Source organism: Microdochium trichocladiopsis (genome assembly GCF_020744255.1).
Source record: "Microdochium trichocladiopsis strain MPI-CAGE-CH-0230 chromosome Unknown B0I36scaffold_12, whole genome shotgun sequence".
Classification (NCBI taxonomy): domain Eukaryota; kingdom Fungi; phylum Ascomycota; class Sordariomycetes; order Xylariales; family Microdochiaceae; genus Microdochium; species Microdochium trichocladiopsis.
The window spans coordinates 166,120-183,472 of NW_025763555.1; the positions used below are offsets into that span (position 1 = coordinate 166,120).

The following is a 17,353-nucleotide window of genomic DNA, read 5'->3' on the forward strand; positions in this document are numbered from 1 at the left end:
CGAAGCCGCTAGTCGGGGTGATTTGTTCGGTATAAGCCGGAATTGCCAAGCCCTGTGGGTCAGCTTGTGGCGGCGGGGGAGAAAAAGGAGAAAAGAGCCGCGCTTGTGATGTTCTTGGACATGTTGTCCCCAGGCCTTAGGACTTGGCGGGGGCGTACCGAGCTGCTCGTGTTAGATGGGGTTAATATCAGTAGACGGCGGTTGTGTAATACGGAACTTGCATGCATGCATACCAACTATGTCAGATATCCCTTTGGTTGGAGGCCTGCCTGCCTGAGTGAGATTGTTTGTGCGGGTGATGCCGACATGGCCTCCGGCGGTGTGCCGGGGGAGCTGGCCCGACGGAAGGAGCCGTGAGGAGGTGAAATGAGGTTGTGGGTTGTGGAAACGAGTCACCGAGCCGGTGGGCACATGGCCGGGCTTTGATGGAGTTTGGTAGAGTGAAGGGTGGTGATCGGCATATCCGCTGGGCCGTCACCAGCACGTGTGGCCGGCCGGCTTGACTTGGGAGTCCTCAGGGCGACAGCCGCCGGCTTGTTTTCTCCTGTTTGTGTTTGTTGGGATGGATTCGAGTTGCACGAGGGCTCGCCACCAAGGACAAGGAAGGACCCTGTGTGTTCGACAGGAGATGTGGGTATTCAGATCGCGGGACCCAATCCGGGGAGTCGCATCGGATAACCGCGGCTACCGTTAGGGGCTAACTTTATTTCTTGGCAGATCTGAAGGGGATATCTCGGCGCTTTGGAAGGGGTTCGCGGGTAAGGGTCGAAGAGGGACAGGCCCAACCTTGCCAAGGTTGCTCTGATGTCACCGTCAGCTGCCCCGTGTGCAAAGCAGGGCCGCCTGCACGGGTTTCGGGTGTTGTTGCGCCCCTGACCGTTGCGTCAGTGGCGGCGGCGTTGAGGGACCAGTGCCCTGCTTTTTTCGCGCTGTCGCCGCCGATCGCGATAGGAACAGGGCAAACGGCAACACACAAACCTGCGCTGGAGAGAAGGATGCCACATGCGTTTGTGTTGCACGTTGCACCAACACAAGGCGGGTGGCGTCCGTGCCTGGCCTTGTTTCATTCCAGGACCGACCGGGCGGGCCGATGCCATGGAGCAGCCGAGGGGTTCTAGGTTTCCGCGTGGGTGCTGGGGGGACGGGACGAGGCGTGCTCCCCGGGGGTCGTCACAGCAACGACGAGGATGACACTGCCAGTGCGGTTTTCTGTGTTGTGAGCACGATCGAGATGACGGCCAATGGAATCTTATGCTATCTACCAGCCAACACCTCACGGCCCTCCCTGGCCTTATCCTTTCCTCCTCTTCGGCTCACTGAATGAGACGGATGGAATGAGGCTTGTGTTGACAACTAACTCTCAGAACTCCTCAGAACGAGTGACTACACAGAATATAACTGCGCGCTCCCGCTGCTCCGAGTTGCCTCGGGAGCACTAGGGGCGTCCGCTGCTCAGGGTGCTACGATGCCCACCCGGGAGCGCCTGACCCCTCCTGTTGGGCTGGCTCGGGGGGCGCGCGTCATGCTCATTCTAACCCGAGTTCACTCTCGCCCTCACTGCCTCTTCTCGATCTCGCCTGGCAATGATTCTGGATCCCTTTCACAAGCTCGGCAGCTAGGCGCAATTGGATATCCCAGACAGTTGATGCCCGTATCGCAACAATCACAAAGACAGGGAGGCACTTTATATCCAATTTCTGCAAGCTCGGCAAGAAGTGTACTGAACTCCTCGGGGCTCATGCGGTCCTTGCACTCGCGGGGATCAGTAATGCGCCCGACTAAATTTCATCATGGTCAAAACTCACGGGGCTCTCAGTCTCCTCGCTCAGACAAGTCTGGTGCTGCTGGAAAATCTAGAAGCCCCACATCTGCTGGTCGGTTTCCGACCAGCAGATGTGGGGGTCTAGAGGGTATCGCACAGCGAGAGTTCGAGGCGCAGAAGGTCGTCTCGCAGGGTGTGTCGAAGGGTGCCACGATGTGTCGTGGCAGGGAGCAGGTCGGCAGCAGGGAGGTTTTGCGCCGCTCCCAGAGAGTTTCCGGAGTGCTGCACATCGATTAGAGGGGCACGTACTCTACAAAGCTGGACTGTCATACCTTCTTGGTCAAGTTGACCAAGCGCGTCTGGAACGCGCGAGATCGTCCTGTCTGTGCAGATCGTATTGAACGAAGCGCGGAAGGCATCAAGGCCGTTTCCGATGGGATTATTCTCGATAATCGTTGACCGCGGTTGGTCTGCCATTGCAGATGGCATGCTCAAGTGGAAAAGAAAGAAGAGGAGGCGCGTCCCGTGCCATGCTGGCTGCCCAGCCACTGCAACTGTGCCACAGGGCAATTAGTCAGCAAATTTTTTGGATCCGTTTCCCGGAAAATCAGCTGTCCCACCAGCTGATGGCGTTGATCCCGACGCCGCGCGCCAAGCCCTGCAACTACTTCGACATGATTGGCGGCACCAGCACCAGTGACCTGATCGCCATCATGCTGGGGTTCCCTACGCATGGCCATCGACGAGTGCAACACTACGCTGTCTGGCAGGTCTTTTTCCGTGTCTCCAACATCCCTCTTTGCACCCACAAAAGCCCCGTCCTGTGTGAGCATTGTGTGAAGCACGCATGAATATATGCAGATGTCACCCCGCCCACCCCTGTACTCACTTCAGCGCTTGCTCCGGCGTATGCGCTGGTGGCTCGTGCGCAGGTTGGCGGATCGACGCAACACGGTGCGGCCGCCGGCGAACTCGGCAAGGTTGGCATTGACATTAGCCCCAGCTGTGGGGAGCTGCTCAACAACCTCGAGATGGCCGTCCTCGGAAGCTGCCTCTAACACGGGACCTTGGGCGGCATCTCAGCCAGCCCGGACGCGCAGAACCACCCCTGTTCCAGACGCTGAAGTTCCAGAAGAAAAAAAAAAGCGCCACTGGTGATGATTGGACGACGTGAATATAGACGACTAGTTTAAGCTATACACCAGTTTAACTCCGGATACCTGACCATCACGCATTTCCTGTAGCCCATCCAAGACACCATCTAGCCCGCCCCGCCGTAGGCTGGTAGGATGCGCCCTGAACCTGTGCTGAAAAAGCAAGTCTTGCGCCAACGTTGTGAACTTGACTGCAAACGCAAAGTCTTCCGGCTTCGCAGGGATGTGGTTGTCGCCGAGTTTAAATGCCTCTCCAACTGCCGTGTAAGCCATCGTGTTTCCATTGCTGACATCGTCGCGCGGCAGCTTTTCGATTGGCGCCAGAGACGTATATTTACCACCTTGGGCCCCGATTGCCTCGCAGCAGAGTTTGGCAGTATCTTCCGTAGACACAGTGTCGAATACGTGGCGGAGTTGATGGCCAGTTACTGTGCGGATATTCGCGGCACAGTCTGGGGAATTGTAGTCAAAGACATAGTCTGCGCCCATATCGCGCACGAGCTTCTCGTTGTGAGGCGAACAGGTTGTGATGACAGTTAAACCCGACCTGTTCAGTGGTATCACTTAGCAAGAATGCGAAGAAGTGCTCAGCCGCCGATGAACGTACATTTTTCCAAACTGAATTGCGAGCGTGCCAGTCGCTATGCTTCCACCGTAGATCAAGAGTGGAATCGGTTCCTTGGCCGGATCATCGGGTTGTGGCAAGCCCAGGGACTGGTATAGGCTTTGTCCCATCGTGATGATGCCAGCTCCGAGCGTCGAGGCATCTTCAGATGTCATTTCCTCCGGCACTTTCATCTGAATATCGCCCTTTGCCGCGACACGTTCCGCAAATGCGCCGTTTTCGTGGTTGGATTGATTGCCTTGTGGCCGTAAAGGCTCTAGTTAGCGAATATGTTCTTGACGCCCAAACATCCCGGCCGTTTCCTTTTCGTCAGATGAACTGTTACTCACTTCCGTGGATGAGGCCCATCACTCTGTCACCAACTTTCAGTCCATTGCGGACAGCAGCACCGATCTGCTCCACTGTGCCGCTGTAGTCACAGCCCACAATGGCGCCGGGCCTGGCTAGGAAGTCAATATGCTTCCAGTCCGTCGGGTTGAGTGCCACGGCGGCGGTTTTCACGATAATGTAGTCGTCACGAAGCTTGGGTATCGGCGCATCGGTGATCAACTCAGCGTGGCCTAAAGCCTTTATCTGAATCGCTTTCTGGACAGTCATGGTGATGATGAGCAATGAGATAGGAGACGGCAAGGACTTAGGCAAGGAACAGATTGATGATTTTGTGACAAGGCAGATGCGCCTCCCTTTACCCCGAAAGGTCTAACGCGGGGTGGAGTGATGGAGAGTGTGTGAGAGAGAGAGGTGTAATAATCAAGGCAAAAAGCAAACGACGTTGGCGTACATGGATCTTCGCTGCTCGGCCTTCGGCCTAATCAGCTTACCCGCAATATTTGGAGACCGCCTTCGGCTTTGATATTCAGCTGCATCGAGTGCAAGTTGTATTTGCAGATTACACACGGCTAGCCAATAGGGCCACTATCTGCTATCTTGTTCCCAATCTTTGACACATCATTTCCATCGCTCTTCGCCGTCTTCGGATCTCTTGGCGCGAACTTGAAGGGCTCAACGACCACCATCAACCTCAGGTCCAAAGCGCCGCCAAAGTCAGCGCAGCATTTCCAAGCCGCAAGCTTCAGGGAAGCCGCAAGTCTTCAGGGGGGTCCGCCTTAGAAGAGGAGACACTCCAGCATGCCTTTGCAAGCTTCGAGGAATGGCCACTTGGACCGGGCGTCCTCAAGTGCGCTTTGGTGGATGGGATGGCGACTTTTCAGCTGGATTCACGTGCACGTGGAACCCTTGTACGAAGCATGGACGAAACGACCACACGCCTGAAACCCAATGGCGCAGTCACCAGCAGGGACTTCCTCGGCGGGGCGTGCCTTCCCTTTGAGAGTTACCTCCACGGCTGGGGAGGTACAAGACGGCGAGTATTTTCAGGTTGAGGACATTCGGCGCTGGAGACAGGGAAAAGAGGGGCGGGAGTACCTGGTCAAGTGGAAAGGGTATGGGCACAAGCACAATATTTGGGAACCTGCTAAGCATTTCAAGGAATGTCCTAAGGTGCTGGAGGAATTCCACCAGAAGGTGGGATTGTCCACGGCCCCTTCCATGTAAATTCTGAGCCAAACTCTAGTGCGGTTGAGGTTTAATGCAACGTTTACACAGGAGGCCCATTTTGCGAGCGTAGAGGGGCATTGAGGCTCGGGGATCGTCTCGGCGCTGCCCATCCGCTATCGTCTTTGCCTCTCGGCCTCTGATAACTAGGATTGTTGAGGCACGACTAGTTGGGTACTATGTAACGTCGTCACTCGAAGGGTCGAAAAATACCTGGAATGTGAGGATGGCGGACCTAGTGTGACGAGTGACCGCAGCGGCGACGTGGTTGTCCCATAGCAAATCCCGCAGCGTGGCGGCAGCGGTTTGGGAGAGCAGGCAGAGGCGGCTGAGAGCAGGCGAAGGAGGAGAGGGGCGAAGGAGCGAGCGGAGGCCAGGAAGTCGGGCGATTCCGGCCGGCGTGGGGTTCCCTCCATCATGCTGCAAGGATGACTGGTGCGAAATGGCCACATCAGGCAGCGCCCCCACACCCACTGCACAACGCAGCGCTGCAAAAGCGCCAATGTTGGGTTCAATGGCGCGCGTATCGCGTATTGCTCCACAGCCGCTTTCACTCGCCGGGCGTTGTCGGGGCGTCGGGGGCAGGCGGGCGGGAACACACCTGGTGCGGCGCGGTATAGTGGTCAGCAAGAGGCCACATGTGCAGGCAGCCGGCGCAACGCTCGAGCGCCTGACCCTTCCCGACAAGGTCCAATGCATCCGAGACATCGTCCGCGGGCTCAGTGCCTTACACCGCCTTGGCCTTGTGCACGGAGGTACGTACGACTTCCTGTCTCGATACAAACGCCAGACCTTCGCAGCTGATATCCAATAATACCCACGTAGATGTGCATGCGGGGAACGTCGGCCTGCCTCTCCCTGCCCCAGCGATCCTAGAGAGGGTGCTCGCAAGACCGCTGCTGGTGCATCCGATCGTTCGTGAACAACTTGGGACTATTGTATCTTGGGGGCAGGCGACAACCAACATGCTCGCTACAGCCACGGATACCTGTCGTTGTTGGATTGGACTGGCTGTTGTTGTCTCTCGTGGCTGGGCAGGACGGGCAGGCGGCCCGGGGTGCGCCTCTGTCGGGCCGCCCCCATTCCCTTACACCCCCCTCCCCTTGGGGCAGCTGCATGGGAAGCCTACTTCAGTGGGGAGGCGGCAGGAGAGAGGCGCCGCAGGTTCATTGAAAGTAGCAGGCGGCAGGAAGGAGTGCCGAGGAGGAGCGGCACAGACAGTGTTCCAATTGACAACGACGACAACGACGACAACAACACAGCAATCACGCAGCTCCAACAGCGCCAGCAGCGGCTCGTCGCCCATCTCGGACCGATTGATCGGCGTAGGCGATGGCGACAACGGCTACGATGGCCCTTTGATAACCCCCTCGGCGGCCATCGACCGCGTCTTTCGGGATCGCCGGGCATCATGCTGAATGCCCTCGCCCTCCCGGCTCATCTGCCGCGCCATGGTCACATCGCCGGGCGGTCGCTGTGGCACGTTCCGGCGTACAACATGTCGTCAACGATCAGCTACGCTGTCCATCGAACTAAGAGTGACTCGCATTCGACGCTCGGGTACTCTAGGCCACTGGGAAAAGGTCAAAGGGGGGGTTGCTCTCTCTGTTACCCTCTGTCTTGCCTGGATATATAAGACGACAGTTGTTGGGCGAGCCATCTGGAGGGGACTGCTGTAAATCGCTTCCCCAAGGACCCCCCCATCAGGCATCCCCAGGCATTAGGGTTCGATGCCTACCTACGTATGCACTGGGCCGAGATTCGGCTTCCCGGGCGTTGTCCCTGGAGCAAGCCAAGCAAATGATTGCATGTCTGGCCTTTGTGCAGATGACTCGTTTGTCTTGGACAGAAGTGCAACTCACCACTTGAGCGCTTTAACAGGTGAGGCAAACGCAGTAAAAAGGAATTGCAGTAAGAGAGGTGGGTGGCAGGGCGAGCCAAGGCTGGAGCGGAAAAACTAGCAACTCCATTCTCGGCTAGGCAGGGTCTTATCGATAATGCCGACGACGCCTGGGAACGAGCGTTGCCATGGCGCACCGGGTTCGCGCCAGAGCGCAAACACAACACTGCGCCGCGCAACCTGGAGCGACCAATCGTTTCGCAACAGCTGGATCAACAATCTTTTTGTTGCCGCCCTCTTCAGGCTTTCCTTCGGCCAGTCGGCGTTTTCCCGTCGACCGTTTTTGTTTCGCCCCGCCCGCGCAAACCAACCGACCCGCGGCTGACCACGCCAGCCAGCGAACAACCGCCTCGATCAACGATCCATCCACCCGACCAGCCGAGGATACGGTCGCGTTTTTTTTCTCGCATGGCAATTGTCGCAGGTACTTCCCTTACTTCGAGGCTTGCGCGCGCGGAACAGTCAGTAACTAACTGACCATCCAACGGGCAGGCGGCGCCGACCACCTGTCTCTTCAGTCCTCGATATTCGCTGCTCGCGAGCCGCCTGGGTAGAAAGCAGTTAGGTGGTGCTGGTTAGCGCCAGTTGCCGACGACTGGGCATCCTTGAGGCTAGACGTCAGTGTTCTGGCGATGTAGTACCCATCGGTGAGGTAATGATACGCACTTGACTCTGTGAACTTCTGTCCATCCAAATCCACCGGCGGTCTTGCCGCCCCTGTCCATTTCCGAGTGGTAATTTTCGACCGGGGATGCGGGAAGCTTCTTGTCTTGGCCCAGCTTAATGATTCTCGCTCTTTCATGGTCGTCCTCGGGAAATAGCAACCACTTCTTTGTTAGCACCCTTTGTGGAAATCCAGGGCGGCCATTCGTTTGGGAGTAGTAGAATCCGGAACTCACGGTAGGCGTAGCGAGCGGGTGGACTGGAGAGAGCGGATCGCGGTACGGTTCAGCCCCTGGCAGAGGGGGTGATCCAAGATAGGAGTGCAAGGACAGGAGGCACGGCAGAGCAGCAGTTGAAGAGCCGGGGAAGCCGTGATGTGAGCATCGCAGTCCGCCCCCCGCAACGTAATTGCTGCCGAGTTGCGAACTGGGATCTAATGGATGGGAGTGTCTGGTTTTTCGTCTCGTATCTCGGTGAGTTGAGCTGAATGGGTGGTAGACCCTCGCTGTGGCTGTTCGAGTGTATGCTGGCCGTGGGCGACCTCATATCTACCTTGATGGATAGCGGTGTCTGTCCTTGTCGGGGTGGCGAGGAGATGCTGGAAGGGCTATAAGGAGAAGGCATCGCATTTGCGGGATTCAGCTCGTCTTTCGGGGGCTCCTTCCGTCTCGGGTGTATCGCCATGGAAGGGGCCGGCGCTGGTTGCGCTCTCCCGCCCACAACATCACTATTGGCGACGGGCGGAGTTGGTCCTGCGTCGGGCTCTGGCTGAGGGGACTGCAACCGCGGCTAGGGCACCAGCCGCCAAACATTTCAAATCGAAGGCGCCCATGTTCTCCTCGGCAGGGAAGCCCGATCGCATCCTGAGACCTCCAGCCTCTCCTCCACTCGCCTCACTCAGGCATTCCGGACCCTTGCCCCCGCCGTCCCATTGCTCTTTGGGGGTGGCCTCGCGAAGAGCGCCAGAATCCTCGCCCGATTCAGGGTCGTCTGCTTCGGTCTCGGGTGTCGAGGGTTCAATTTCGGCATCGGACGCCCTCTCCTGTCTGTATTCGTCGAGATGACCGATCAAGAGGGCAAAGGCTCAGGAGCTGACGAACCCTGATTTTGATCAGGGCCTTGATTGGTTGGTGTCTGGATAGCACTAGGCCTAATCGGCTTAGCTTTACACAGTCAGCGCGTTTCGCGGAGCAGGCGGCGGGCAGTTCGACAAGAGCGGGCGGGCTGAGAAGACGCGTCCCCACCTCTGCGTCCGCGATGATCCATACTGCGTTCGCTAGGTTTAGCGGGGACATGGAGGTCTGCAAAAATTTCGAGAGTTCCGAGTTCGTCGCATCCCTTTCAACTACATTCGTATAGAGCACTGTTACGGTCCAGAGCCAACAAAATAGCCGATCGTCTCCCCGAGTGTCTCACGTCGCGAAATACCAGAAGGCCGCCAGCCCAGTGTCCTCAATCTCTCTCCTCTGCATCTAGCGTTTGATCCTTAGAACATCGGCCCAGGCCTCCAAAGTCTAGCTGCTGTATCTTTGTTCAGGCTATCGATCTCGCTGCTCCTGACCAAACCTCGAGCTTGTAACACCTCAGCTGTCTCCTTCGCGTCGTCCATGAACGATGATTCGCCAGTCTCAACAAAGTAATACCCATCTCGCCCCCATTTTCCTTTGCTCAATTCGCCTTTCAGTGCCTCGTCGACCATCAGCAGCAGAGCCGACGAAGCATCCGACACATGCGCGTGGGACCGAATATTCTGGCCGTCGCCCACAACGAATGGCTTCCCATGCGACAGGACTGCACGAACATAGGGCTGGAAAACCTTGGATTGCGGCGTCATGCGTCCTCGGCCTTCCCCATACATAACCGGCAGCGACACAATAGCGAGTTTGGTCTGCAGTGCTTCCGATTGTTCCACGATCTTTTGCTCGATTGCAGCGTGGAGGTGGCCGTGCGACAGGCTGAGTATCTCGGCTGTTTGGGTCGCATCGCTGTAAACGCGGGTGTCCAACTGGCCGAGCGGGAAATTCTGGTCGATAAGAGTGGCGATCCCAGAGACGTGCACGTAGGCTGCCCCAGCATGCTTGGCGACGCCTTCAAGAAGTGCCAGTGACATTGCCTCATCGTCGGAGTTGGCAACCTGAACCACGACATCAGCCGCCTCGCCCTGACCATCATTGCCGGCCGGGAAGCGCTCACTTTCGCGCACTCCTGGTGGGACAGGGGGCGTGGTGCACGGGCCATTGAGTTCATTCCGGTACCCCAATTGAGTTGATTCCGGCCCAGCCAAATGGGAGCTAACCCCCACTACCCCAAGCAGGGGTCTAACCTTAACCCCCAGCTGAGCCGTTTAACCCCCAGCCCAGCCGCGCGTGCGGCCAGGTGCTGCTGCAGCAGCAAGAAGGAAAGCGAGTGACAGGTAATAAAAGGAGATGAGCACGTACGCGTAATAGGACTAGCCCGGGAGTCTGAAGGAGGGAACGCGCGCGTGAGAAGGAGGACGAGGTTAAAACGGACGCGCGTAGGCATTGAACTGTTCAGCTAGCTCAGGGTCTCTTCCCCAATGAATATACACGCGAGAGTCGAAGATTAGAAGTAGCGCCGAGAATCACAGGTACAGGCAGCAAACACGATGGACAGCAGCAGCCAAGGAGGCGAGTGCGATCGCGATCACAGCAGCGTCGCGCAGCAGGAGCAGGACGCGAGAGCCACGGCAACAACCGAGCCAGAGCCCACGGCAGCGACGCCAGATCTCTATCTGCATAGGGCGAGCCGCGTACTGATCTGCACGCTATGCGAGGCAGGCATCCCGGCAGCCGAGAGCGGTCTGGTCACGCACTACCGACAGAAGCACCAGCTCAAAGGCGGCCAGCTACGGGCCGTCAAATCGGCGGCGGCGGCAGCAGCGGCGGCGGTGGAGGGCCGCGGAGGGCTCGCGGAGCCACACGAGGCGGAGCTACCGGCGGACGGCAGCCCAGCTATCACGCAGCTCCAGGTGCACTCCGGATTCTGCTGCGGAGCGTGCCGATTCGTAACGAGGAGCCGGGATGAGGTCCAGAAGCACCAGGCTAGAGCAGCAGCCGACGGCGATACTAGCCACGGCGAGTGGTCGCTAGGTACTGGCGCCGCGCGCTGGAGAGAGGTGCGACTACAGTCGTTCTCGTCGGCCAGGCACCGCACACGGTACTGGATCGTGGAATCGCCAGCGGCGGGGCAGGCAACTAGAGAGGCCAGCGCGGAGCCGGGGCCGGACAGCGGCGGTGGAGGTCAAGTCTGGGAGGCCCACATGGCGGCGTACGAGGCCAAAGTGGCCGCCGAAGAGGCGGAGCGGGGCCGGATTATCGACTACGAGGCCGGCGTCGACTTCGAGTCGCCGTGGGTCCGCCAGATGGGCTGGGCGGCGCATCTGGCCGGCATGGATATGGCGGAGCTACGGCGCGCGGCCGAGCCAGGTCTGTCGACGAAGGAGCTGGCCAAGCTAAGCCAGGCGGCACGGAAGGAGAGAGAGGCTTCGGAGGCGGCGCTGGTACGGCTTGGCCAGAGCTTCGACCGGGTGATCGACCGGTGCAGCCGGCGGATCGGCCAGGTGCCCGTCGAGGCGCTCTGCTGGCTGGCGAGCCGCGACCCGAACCGGCCGTCGCCGCGGCCGTTTAGTATAAAGCAGGAGGCGCAGACGATGGAGAAGTACCGGAGCTACTGGCGGCGCTATCTATGCTACTGCGTCCGGGTCTTCCGGCTCGGCCGTGCGGAGGCGAGGAGGAAGCACCAGGTCCAGTTTACCGACGGGCAGGGGGCCGCTCTCGAAGCCGTCACCGAGGCTCTCGATAATACGAAGGAGGAGAGCTCCCGGGTAGGCAGCGGCAGCGGCGGCGAGGAGGAGGACGGCGAGGACGGATATCTAGACGAGGCCGTCTTCACGTTTTGTATTCTGTCGCTCACGCAGCAGGTGCTGATCCGGCCGTACGTGAACCCGCTACTGCACTTTACTACGGTACTCGCGATCGACCCCGTCCGAGCCCGGTTCCGGGCGCCGGCTGAGTTTACGACGCTCGACGGGCTGCTACACGGCCATTCGGTGGCGCTACTAGAACGGATCGAGCTCAGCAAAATCAACGATAGCGTGATGTACGAAGGGGGCGGGAAATCATTTATTACGAACCCGCAGAACAGGTGGCTCCGAGCCGGGCCACGCGTCGTTGCCGAGCTCGTCTCGGAGAAGCTCTGGTCGCCGCAGCGACAGCAGTACCACCGGGAGAGGTCGCAAAAGTGGCTGAACCAGATCGGGACGCCGAAGAGCCAGCTGCTCGTACTAACGCACGTCTGGGGAGGCCAGCCAGGTCGAGGGCCCGAGATCACAAGCGTGCGGTATCTGGATACGAAGCAGCTTAGCCGGAGCGTTTATATACGACGGGCAGGTAATGCTCGTAACAGACCGAGATAAGGCCAAGTCGATCCGGGGCTACGGCCGAAAGGTCGCACGTTTTCTGCCGGAACGGATCGGACGACTACTCGTCGTCTTTCTCGTCTGGCTGGTCCCGTTCGAGGAGATGCTACTCGATATGACGCGGGCTCGAAAGCCGTCTGAATCACTACGGCACTGGCTATGGAAGGACGGCCGGAAGGGCCGCTGGGGAACGGAGGTGCTTACGAAGGAGCTCAGGGCTGCTACAGCGGGCCATCTCGGCGTCGAGCTAGGTACTTCGTCGTACCGGCATCTAGCGATCGAGCTAGGCCGGACGATCCAGGGGCTCGTCGTACAGCAGAAGGAGCTCGAGGTCGGCGCGGCCGAGGACGGATACGGACCCGAGGACGAGGAATTCGACGAGGCTACCGGCGAGCTACGGGCGAGGGACCGGACAGAGGTAATCTGGGATCTGCAAGCAACACATAGCAGTGCTATGGCACGATCGCACTACGCGATCAACATCCAGTTCCCAGGGCAGCTGCAGCCGCAGATGATTGCGAACTACCGCGAGATCAGCCGGCTCTGGCACCAGTATCTGAGCTGGGATGGCCAGGGTAAGGGCAAGTCGCCGGGCAAGGTCCAGAAGCGGACGAGGAAGCGGAAGCGAGAGTCTTCGGAAGCCGAATCGTCGAGCCCACGACCGCCGAAGCAGAGGAAGCCGCTCCCAGAGGCCGCCGGAGAGATTAGGCGCCGGATCCAGCAAGGGCTCGAGTCGATTATCGGGGCCGGTACCCGCTGGAGGACGGCAGAGCAGGAGCAGGCCATGGTCCGGATCATGCAGATGCGAGGCGGCTCCGTACTTATCGTCGTGCTACCGACGGGCGGCGGCAAGAGTCTGTTATTTATGGTCCCGGCCGTACGAGGGGTAAACGGCGGTGTTAGTATCGTCGTCGTGCCGTTCGTGGCGCTGATCGACGATCTCGTAGCGAGGGCACGCTCGTTCGGGATCGACTGCGTCCGGTGGAGGTCGGCCGAGGAGGAGGGCCGGGAGGTCAACTCGCTCGTGCGCGTGGCCAGTCTAGTCGTGGTCAGCGCCGACCAGGCAAGTAACCACGAGTTCTGCAACTACGCAGATACGCTACGGAGCCGGCGGTTACTACGGCGGATCTTTATCGACGAGTGCCATACGATTATCATGGACGTCGGTTACCGGAAGAGGCTTACGGAGCTGAAGGGGCTGTACCGGTACGACTGCCCGGTAATCTTGCTCACGGCTACACTCCCGGTCAAGCTGGAGGGCTGGTTTCGGCAGCAGATGATCGCAGAGGACGCCGAGATTATACGGGCACGAACAACAAAGACGAACATCCGGTATGCCGTTACTACAGTCCCGGGTAGGGCCGGAGGAAGAGGTCGGAAGCAGGAAAACGCGGTCCAGGACGAGGTCGTCCGACTAGTCGAGGAGAGGAACGGCTCCGGGGCACTCGACGGCGATAAGAAGGGGGTAGTGTACTGCCGTTCGAAGAAGGACAGCGAGAAACTAGCGGAGCGGATCGGGTGCGGGTATTACCATAGCGGGATGGAGATCAATGCCCGAGAAGAGGTACTCGAGGCGTGGATGAGCGGCAGCGGCCCGTCCCGGTGGATCATAGCAACGACAGGTCTCGGCACGGGCGTCGACATCCCCGGAATCAGCGTAATTATCCACACAGAAGAGCCGTACGGGCTAGTGGACTACGTACAGCAGACGGGTCGAGGCGGCCGCAGAGACGGGGAGGTCGTCGAGGCGGTTATCATACTAGCAGACGAGGCAGGGCCAGGGCAGCAGAAGAGACGGCAGGAGAAGGAGGGTCGAGAGACGGACGTAGAGAGGACGAACCGGCTAGCAATGGCGGAGTTCGTCCAGGGTAGGGAGTGCCGGCGAGCGGTGCTCGGCAGGTTTATGGACGGCGTAGAAGGGGAGGACTGTGGTACGATAGGGGCGGTACAGTGCGACTACTGCGAGGGCGGAGCGGACAGCGACGAGGATACGGCAGAAGACGACGAGGCGGCGGACGATAGTACGGTGGACGCGGAGGAATCAGAAGAGGAGGGACCAGACGTGCCGAACCGATTTAAGGAGCACCAGGTACAGCAGCAGCAGAGGAAAGAGCTACTCCGGAAGTGGCTAGGAGAGGTCGAAGGAGAGAGCCGGTGTACCGTGTGCTACATACAGTGGCGGCTAGTAGGGTCACCGGCGTCGAACAGGAGGTCGTACGGGCACAGGCTAGAGAGGTGTCGTGTAATTAGGAAGGCGGACTACATCGAGTGGCGGACAGGTCTGCAGTTTATCGAAGGAAGCTGCTGCTGGCGCTGTGGACTGGGGCTGGATTGGTGCGAGAAGCTAGGACGTACGGAGGGTTCGGAGTCGGAGGGAGAGGAGATGGACTGCTTAGGTCTCGAGCGTGGCTGGAAGCGAACGCGCCAGGAGGAATGCCGGTGGAACGACAAGGTACTACCGGTATTAATGTACGTGCAGAAGCAGGATCTACTACGGGAGATAGTAGAGGACGAGGTCGAAGGGGGCTTGCCGGAGATGGAGGAGTGGCGAGAATGGATCGTGCGGCCGCGAGAGGTACTCGGAGAGAGGATGACGAACGGGCTTGCAGTTCTGGAAGCGGTCGTACGGGAGCTAGGTTGGATCTAGGGCCAGCTAGAGGGTACTAGTTATATAGGATATACACGTCGATATCACGGGCGAAGGTTCTGACCATCATTCACAAGCAGTTTCTGTCCAGTTGGCGCGTTTCTGCCATAGAACAGGGGCTAGACGCTCGGGCCATTGGACTCATTCTGAACCCCAAGTGCGCCATACTAGAATTGGCACTTGGACACAAACTTACAGTGGGCAGGGATGCTAACCCCAAGGGGACCAGCCGCCCCCCCCGGCCACTTGGGCTACCCCAATTCCCCCTGCCCATCATTCAGGCCGGTAGTGACGGTCACTACCAGGGGCAAGTTGGGGTAAGCCCATAGTTAAGGCTGAGTCAGCGGGCTGCGGGTTAGCTCGAGTGACGACCACTACCATGACAGTCATTACCAGGGGAAACAAGGGGTGCGCGCCCCCTTGCCTCAAACCCCGGGACCTGGGGTAAGGACTAGGGGTTAAAAGGGGGGTGCGCGAGGGAGTAATTGAGGGGAGAGAGTGGGAGAGGGAAGTATAAGGACCACACGCAGCCCTCTACCGCTGCTGCTACTGCCGCCGCTGCCGATTTAACTGCCTGTAGCTGGCCGCCCTTAAGCCGGTGCCTCTGTCGGTAGTGGGTAACTAGACCGCCTACGGCAGCTGGGATGCCTGCCTTACATAGCGTACAGATGAGTACGCGGCTTGCCCTGCGTAGATACAGTGCTGGCGTCGCTATCGTCGTGGCTCGCGCCGGCCCTGACTCTATCGTTGTCGTGGCTTTCGTGTCCGGCTCCTGTTGCGCGACGTTGTCTCCCTCAGCATCGCTGCGATCGCTGTCGGAATCGCCCCCCTGGCTGCTGCTGCGGTTCATTGTACCTGCTGTCTGTGCCTGTTGTTCTTGGGGCTACTACTGTACTTCTCCTGTCGCGTGCATCGTGGGAAGAGACCCCGAGCTGGCGTCGCTGTTCGAGCCCGTACAATGTCCGTTTCATCCTCCTGCTCCCTCAACCCCCCCGGGCTAGTCCCATTACGTGTACGCGCTCTTCTCATTATTGCCCGTCACTCGCTTTCCTTTTTGCCCCCTTGGACGGACGGGCTGGGCTGGGGTTTAAGGTTAGACCCCTGCTGGGGGGGGGGTGGGTTAGGGTTAGCTGACCTTTTGCTGGCCGGGATGAACTCAACCTGGGGTACCGGAATGAGCTCAATGGCCCGTGCCGCCGCGCCCCCTGCCCACCAGGAGTGCGCGAAAAGTGAGCGCTTCCCGGCCGGGAATGATGGTCAGGACATTCATAAGGCCATGCAATTTGTAGTTCAATTTCCAACTGGGCGATTGAATGGGCAAACAATGTGTTGATCTGCGCCGCGGATGCCCTCCACGATCAGTTATCAGCAGCGTCGCAATAACGCACCGTTTGAGCCGCATCCATCTACCGCAATCCCGTTCCCTTAGACGAAACCTGTAGTTTCCATAGGTCCGAGGGTCATTTAGCCGACTATGCTCTGCTGTGAAGTGTTCGATTCTGTGAATGGTTCATATTCATGAAGAGACGCAGGATGCTCGACGTGAAACAAATAAGAGCGGACTCTGTCGCTCCAGACTTTCTCGTCTCTACCCTGCGAAGGCCCGCTGCCCATCCATTCCTCGAAGGACGATCTACTGACCAGACCAGAATTCTCTCCAACAAACCACCATGAAGTTCCTCTCATCCCTTCTGCTGCTGGGCTCAGCCGCTCAGGCCCACTACACGATCCCTCGCGCCAGTGCCAACGGCGTCTCAGGGTCCGACTGGCAGTTCACCCGCATCACATCCAACTACCAGTCCAACGGCCCCGTGACAGACGTCACCTCGTCCGCCATGACGTGCTACGAACGCAACCCGGGCCAGTCGACCGCCAGCACCCTTGCCGTGACCGCGGGCGGCACCATCACCTTTGGCATCGCGCCCAACATCTACCACCCCGGCCGGCTCAACATCTACATGGCCAAGGCGCCCTCCTCGGCGGCCACTTTCGACGGCAAAGGAGCGGTTTGGTTCAAGGTGTACCAGGACCAACCCAAGGTCGTCTCGTCTGGCCTCGAGTGGCCCAACAATGGCGTCTCCTCCGTCACCATGACGATCCCCAAGTGCATCCCCAGCGGCGAGTACCTCGTCCGCTTCGAGCACATTGGCCTGCACTCGGCCAGTTCCGTCAACGGCGCCCAGCTGTACATCTCGTGCACGCAGGTCAAGGTCTCTGGCGGCTCGGGCAGCACGCCCGGCAACCTCCTGTCCTTCCCCGGCTCCTACAGCCCCAGCGACCCAGGCTTGCTGGTCAACATCTACTACCCCGTTCCTACCAACTACAAGGCCCCTGGCGGCAACCCCCTTGTGTGCTAGACGTACGATCTGCCTAGTCGACATAAGGGCTTGCGCCAACGAAGAGGAGCGTATGGGAGGAGGACACAGAGTACCGCCTCGACGTCTGCGGGGTCGACGTGGATGAGAAGTGATGGCTTGTGAAGGTCTGTGGATCGGCATGTTTGGGGTGTAGCTGGAGATGCAAGGCCTGGACACTTGAGGGCTCCAGGAGGGGTTCCGCTGCTTTGCATTGGATTCTCACGTAGTGGTAGTGGCACTTATCCTTTATGAT

At 59.1% G+C, this 17,353-nt stretch overlaps 5 protein-coding genes across 5 annotated transcripts; 2 read left to right on the plus strand and 3 right to left on the minus strand.

Moving 5' to 3' along the window:
- The first annotated feature begins 1,173 nt into the window (after nt 1-1,173).
- Nucleotides 1,174-2,151, plus strand: B0I36DRAFT_41769 (uncharacterized protein). The gene has a single exon (XM_046162123.1). It carries the CDS (start codon nt 1,466-1,468, stop codon nt 2,057-2,059), a length of 594 nt encoding a protein of 197 aa, XP_046005677.1. The 5' UTR covers nt 1,174-1,465; the 3' UTR covers nt 2,060-2,151.
- A 329-nt stretch (nt 2,152-2,480) lies between these two features.
- B0I36DRAFT_425525 (chaperonin 10-like protein) lies at nt 2,481-4,358 on the minus strand. The gene is made up of 3 exons (XM_046162333.1): nt 3,871-4,358; nt 3,524-3,779; nt 2,481-3,463 (listed from the first exon to the last, which is right to left on the minus strand). The coding sequence occupies exons 1-3, from the start codon at nt 4,136-4,138 to the stop codon at nt 2,947-2,949; spliced, it is 1,041 nt and encodes a 346-aa protein (XP_046005678.1). The 5' UTR covers nt 4,139-4,358; the 3' UTR covers nt 2,481-2,946.
- A 3,229-nt stretch (nt 4,359-7,587) lies between these two features.
- B0I36DRAFT_395801 (uncharacterized protein) lies at nt 7,588-8,733 on the minus strand. The gene has a single exon (XM_046161531.1). It carries the CDS (start codon nt 8,340-8,342, stop codon nt 7,944-7,946), a length of 399 nt encoding a protein of 132 aa, XP_046005679.1. The 5' UTR covers nt 8,343-8,733; the 3' UTR covers nt 7,588-7,943.
- A 444-nt stretch (nt 8,734-9,177) lies between these two features.
- Nucleotides 9,178-9,828, minus strand: B0I36DRAFT_209833 (uncharacterized protein; the record flags this gene model as incomplete). The annotated part of the gene is made up of 1 exon (XM_046148890.1): nt 9,178-9,828. A coding segment is annotated over one exon (651 nt), but the record flags the coding sequence as incomplete, so codon positions are not given.
- Nucleotides 9,829-16,260: 6,432 nt separating this feature from the next.
- On the plus strand, nt 16,261-17,298 carry B0I36DRAFT_336521 (glycoside hydrolase). The gene has a single exon (XM_046155599.1). The coding sequence runs from the start codon at nt 16,414-16,416 to the stop codon at nt 17,098-17,100; it is 687 nt and encodes a 228-aa protein (XP_046005681.1). The 5' UTR covers nt 16,261-16,413; the 3' UTR covers nt 17,101-17,298.
- Nucleotides 17,299-17,353: the final 55 nt, after the last annotated feature.